The sequence below is a fragment of the Plasmopara halstedii genome, assembly GCF_900000015.1.
Source record: "Plasmopara halstedii genome assembly, contig: Scaffold_526, whole genome shotgun sequence".
NCBI classification, from domain to species: Eukaryota; Oomycota; class Peronosporomycetes; order Peronosporales; family Peronosporaceae; genus Plasmopara; species Plasmopara halstedii.
Window position 1 is genome coordinate 312040 of NW_020187446.1, and position 6000 is coordinate 318039.

General features: G+C 47.3%; 1 protein-coding gene across 1 annotated transcript; it reads right to left on the reverse strand.

Annotated features, from left to right (window-relative positions):
* Positions 1-4604: 4604 nt before the first annotated feature.
* Positions 4605-5335, reverse strand: PHALS_11121 (uncharacterized protein; the record flags this gene model as incomplete). The annotated part of the gene is made up of 2 exons (XM_024726661.1): positions 4605-4924; positions 5212-5335. 2 exons carry the CDS (start codon positions 5333-5335, stop codon positions 4605-4607), a joined length of 444 nt encoding a protein of 147 aa, XP_024577316.1.
* Positions 5336-6000: the final 665 nt, after the last annotated feature.

Consider the following 6000-nt stretch of genomic DNA (forward strand, 5'->3'; position numbering starts at 1 on the left):
TTCATTGAGTAACGTATTGCTGTATTATAGCACCGATTCGATGGTACGCCACGAATTGTGGTTTCTCGCGGTGAGATATGAAATTCTTTATCCTCTTTTATACCCACAAGACCCTACTCAGTGGTCATCTCGGCTGAAAGAAGTCGTAAAGCTCGGTGAGTCGCCACTATCAGTGGCCCAAGCTGTACAAATGGACGAGCTAATATATGCGCACGTGTGAGACGTGTCAAGGGTGAAACCCTCTTCGATTGCGGCTGTGACGCTGGCCAGTTTGCCGGGACCCTCAGGTTGCTGGCAGTCCATGAGTATGGACTTTGTGTTTGGCCTGCCGAAGAACTCCGCGGGCAACACGGGTGTGGTGGTCTTTGTCAACATTAGAGCAAGATAGCTCATCTTGCAGCAGTGCCGAACCCCATCGACTGTGTGGGTAAAGCGACGCTGTTTGTGGGTCGTGTCTTTTGACAACATTGACTCGTGGAGTCAACTGTCTCTGACAGAGACCTACGCTTCACTGGGAAGTTTCGGTCGACAATCTCTAGGGAGCTGGGCACCAAGCTGACTATGTCATTAGCCGACTATTCGCAAACCAATGGTCAAAGTAAGCGTATGGCTCGCGTCGTTGAAGACGCTCTTTGCAGCAGCTGCGCTGAGATGACGAGGCGCTGGAGCGCCATGCTGTCACCTGTAGCGTTCGCTCTGAACATGCAGTGCGTTCGTCCGCTGGCTACACGTCCGCCTTTGCGAATAGCATGTCAGCCCTCGTGTCCAGCTGACGCCACCATCCCATGGCTCAGGGTTTGTTGGGGTGAAATTGCCGAACGGCTAGCAGATGCTAGCCCCCTCACTGTCCGTAAAAAGTTCATGACTTCTTGTCTATCCGACTGTGTGTCCTACGACACTTTTGTGATGCGATGGCTAAAATTCAAGATATGCAGATGCAAGATGCAAAATTTTTGAGGCCAGAAACCTGTCCCACACATGCAGTCTTTGCTGTCTATAAGAATTTTTTTGTTCAAGGTTAATAATTAGACATTTTAAGGTCGTGGCCAAGCGAGGCCTTGCGTATACGCTAAACCGTCCGAGACATATGATCACCCACCCAGTGTTTTTATGCGGGCTTGCTTAAGCCGTATCGGGATCCGACACAAGGGAAACAAGAAGCGTAAACGCCAGAATTGCGCCTAAAGGCGCTTATAAAGTCAGAAGCTAAACCAGCAACTGGTGCTGAGCCCGGAGCGCAGCGATTTCCGTTCCCAACGGCCCAAAGCGCTCCATCGTTATACGATGTGACACGTTCGTCTTCTTGAAGGCTACGAACCGCTTCGACAGAGCGCATAGTCCTCAGCGTGAGGCAGTCGGTGAACAAAGTGCTCCAAGCTCTCGAGGTCTTTCCCACAGTGGTATGCTACCTGGGGGATGCTCGGCGGAGTACCGCTGACGACGGACTTTGTCATCCAGAACTTGAAGAGCATCGCGAGTCATCGGACGGCGATCGACCAGGTCGTCGTCATCCACCGCCGACCTTTCTCGACGAGAACGGTGGTATCCACCACCACGTGGAACGCCTTGCGGGTCGACGTCGTCGATAGGGTCAAACCCAATAACTTACGAAGTGGTGGAACAAAACCAAATTTCTTAAGCTCGTGGGAGGTTGAGATGTCCCTTCGGCAAGATTGCCCAGACGTCGTGGTCGTTTACGATCAGAGAGATCATGACGCTTCGCGTCGTCGTACGCCCCGCGCTTCACGGTAGTAGCCCTGGAAGCCGAAGCCATGATCTGAGCTTAAGCTATGGTTCCGAATTGAGCTTAAGCTATGGTCCTGAGCTGATGTGGTTGTAGACTAACCCGGACCACAGAGCTCGCGGGAGCCTGATGGATTATTTCACGTGTCGCAGGGCGACAATAGCGTTGGAATTTGGTGTCACGCCTTATGTATGGCAAAATCAAACCGAAGATGGCGCTCTACGCGTACGTCCACTTCGTTGTGGCCCCGACGTAAGTTACACAGCGGGGAAAGTTTCTGGTGCCGCTGACATATCGCTCAAAGAGCTCTTCATCCTCCGCAGCGATTTAACCAGGGACGAGCACCACAGGAATAATCCACATTGCGAATACAGAGCGCCTCTTCTTTGAGCTCAAAGTCAAGCGCGGTACCTATCCATTGGGATTGTTTGAGGTACCAAGAAGCAAGCTTGGAGAGCTTTTCGCTGGTCAAGCTCAGCTTGTGTAGCGACTACATAGACGCCTAACGATCGAGTGGTCGCGTCTTTTGCTTCAGTAGCGGGATCCGCCGAGATAAAGTCGTATTCCACACAAGGGTAAAGGACTAAACGTGGATACGAGCGCACGAGAGCTGCTTTTGAGCAGCCTTCGAATTCTGCTCCTGTGCCTCGTCAAGATGATTGGTAATAATACCTTTTCTCCCAGAAGTCGAGAGGTCGGAAAACGGACACGGTCTCCACAAGGTCTGAGCAAGGCTCACGTCGTGCCTTTGGCGCACCTTGCCCTCATCTTCTTCCCATCCTTGGAAATAAGTATCCGACTCATAGTCGACTTCCACCAAATCCTCGGCAAGGAATTCCGTCGCCCGTGGCGGGCACGGTGTGTGGCCGGTTGCCGAAGGCTTGAGATGTGCCTCCCAAAAAGCCGCGGACGTATTGTCCGGGTATGCATTGCGTGGCGGCGACGAATTGTGGCTCTGCCCGCGGGCGCCCTTAGAACCAGCGAGGCTGGGTATTTTACGTGTCATGGACTCAGGGCTCATTGAACTCTTAAAGTCCATCCTAGAGACGTAACGTGTCTCAGACACGCTAGCCTCGTACGAGGCGACAATAAAATGTGAATTGTGGGTATTCACAATTTTGATGGGGGAGAGTGTAACGGAATTGCACGGACCCTTGTACAGCAGGGTGGATCACACAAGATGGTGTGACCGTACAAAGTTGTTGATTACACAAGTTGATGTAATCACACAATGGTGTGGCTGCACCGTCACAAGACGTGGCGGGACTGACAGTAGTTATGCATAATAAGTAGGTATTACTATCTAATTGGAAAAAGGTAAGGTTTTAGATATGCGGGTCTGCCGCGGCTGAAGCAATCAAATAGATTTTTTAATCTTGAACAGAAGAGTACATTTGCCTAGAGTATGGTTTTAAGTGCCCTTGGGGGTAATGATCCGCTACACTCGTACTGGTTCTGATATAGAGCGTTAGGTTCGCGATCTTAGTAAGCTATCTCTAAGCAAAGAACTACGGCAGCCCCGCCGCAATATAGCAATTTTAGAAGTTAAATAATAAATGGAAGGAATCGCGGCAATGAGATTACCGTTTTAGTACATTAAGAACCAAAGTTGCTGAGCTCATGATCCGTCTTGGACGTCTTTCACCAAAAACACCTAAGGAGCACGACTGCTATAAGAGGGTCAGCTGTCATCAAGGGTTCTATTGATCTGTTAAAAAAAGTGTTTACGGGGTGCCAAAAAAGTGTCAAAATAATTATCAACGCGGGTTTTACCTCAGATTAAAGCATTCTTCATGACATCGACCTGGTTGTTATGATAATGACCCCTTCTAATCAAACGATACAATTTCATAATTATTCCTGCTCGGCGTCGACCGAATTTGTCAGAACGGCTTATCGAACATGCATGCTTTCAAAGCCAATTGCACTTGCGATTTCAATCTAAAAAGAATGTTCTGCAGAGCACGGTAGGATTTACTCTGAACAGTATACTTCGATTGTAAAAATTGGTTTCTCAAGCGAGCTTGATATCGCTGTAGCAATAACTCTTATTGGGTAATGATGAGGAGTACGTAATGCAGCGGGGGTGTAGGCTCCAACAGAGATCTTCCACTAATTGCTTTAGCCCCATTGAGTACATGTCAAAACGTTTTTAGCGATGCAATATTATAGCGCAGAGCACGCGGACATCCATATTGAGATTGAGAGCTGCGATTAAGTTATCAGTTTAATAAGATGTTTGCCATCGACTCATGTATATTTGGCACTACTTGATCTTATGGATGCTACGCTATAAAAATGGTATTCGACATATCCCGCGAAAAACTAGGCAATGTTCGCTATAGCAAAAAGTTCACGAATGTCCGGAATGCAGCAAAATGTGTCGCCAATCTCATTGGTGAAACAAAACAGGCGTCTTTCCAGGTCGTTACAGAAAGAGTCATATGCGCACCTAATATGAATCAAACAAATCTGGGGTGAGTAATCAGGATTCGGCCCATAACGTAAATTTGTTTACTTTAAGATGCCCAATGTCATGAACGCGTTATTGCGATTGAGACTTTTTGATCAAAGCTTCAGGAAAGCATTTCGACAAATGTTTTCACAAAGTATGCTATTGTCAGGTTTAGGCAACCCCTGCCAGACATTGAGACGTTTATAATCAATACGGATAATGCATTATAATGCATGACGCATCGAGAAATTACCGATGTAAACTGATTCTGAAAGGCTGACAAAATTAGCTCCGTACGTCGGTTCTTTGACAATTATTGGCAAATGACACATCGTATGTCATAATTAGCTGAGAAGGTCAAGTCATGGGTATTTGGTCTACCGAGCATCTAATTAAACCTTTTTCCTAATCCTTGATAAAGTTAAAACGAGGTCGCAGTTTTTTGACCGTACCCCAGCATTCTAGAAGAGGATTGTCCTGTGAGATTATATGACAAAAGCAATGCTCATAAGCTGGTCGACGTAGCCTTCCAGCTCGTTCAATCTTCGAGACGAGAGATCCGAAACCTACCGATCTCTCTAGAGATCGGAAACCTACGGAAAGTCCACCACCGCCAGCATGAAACTCGTTTTCCACACTCGATGTGAAAGTATCAGGACAGATGATCCGACGACACTTTTGCTGGATTGCTGAAAATCCGCTTGCTCGAGTTGTGTGATAATACTCTTAACAGTTAAACTTTTGAGACGGAGATTTTGAGACGGAATTGTGTTTCTTGCATTGACAAAAATCAATGACTTGACTTTGCGATGGTTTAATAAAGAAATGGATTTGCAAAATACGCAATTCGCTGTCGAAAAAACTTTTTCGTCAAAGATTTAGATAAAACCAGACAACGGCTTCGATTTTAGCGCTTGTCCCACTACAGTGTAATAGCCTGTATGGTATGTGTGAATCATCACGAGTCCCGTATTTGACTTCTTTGACTTCTAAACTTGATTTTAGTTGATACCAGGTCCGTCACTCACACCATTTGATATGGCTAGTAAGGTTTCAACCGTGTTGATTGCCACTTGTGCATTTAGCCCTGACACATTCGGCTTAATTATATTCAATGTATTGAGCTTTTGAGTCATTGTAAAAGAGTAAAAATCACCAGAAGAGTAAAAATCACCAGAAGAATGAATTTGTACGTTTGTCGCTGGTTAGCGACAATACCTAGAAAGCACGGGGCGCCCTACTGGGGATAAATTGAGTTCTGTTGAGCCTCAAAGATGTAGAGGGCAGCAGGGCCAGCCCCGAAGAGCTCCGTGATCTTGAACACGGAACCGGTACGCAAGCAGCGCTTGCAGGTAATGAAAGCGATCATGAAGGGGTTTGGAAAGCTATGAAAGGTCTTGAAAGTTTCCGGGCGCCGGGCAGTAATGCTCGACGCTACACGATAGATGTAAGTCAGCTGTATGCTGAGGCGCTGAAAGCGCGGTTGAGTGACGCCGTCACTGTTTGGTTAGCGTCGGGACTTGTGCGTCACAGTATCGAGAGTCTCTGTAGACTTCGGTGTCAAATTTCTTAACTTTGATAGCGTGGAATGCTGTCTAGTCTTAGACTTGGATTCAAGGCATGACCTCATCCTTTGCATGGCATGGTTGTAACCCCATGAGCCATGGATCGATTAAAGATGGAAGACCTTGGGCGCTGCGCGCACGTCGACTGGCGGAGCTTTGGTTAGTCATTAACAAACCGCTGCTAGGAGGCAGAAACGCTATTGGCACGGGCATTGGACCGAGACGGTCAACATGCT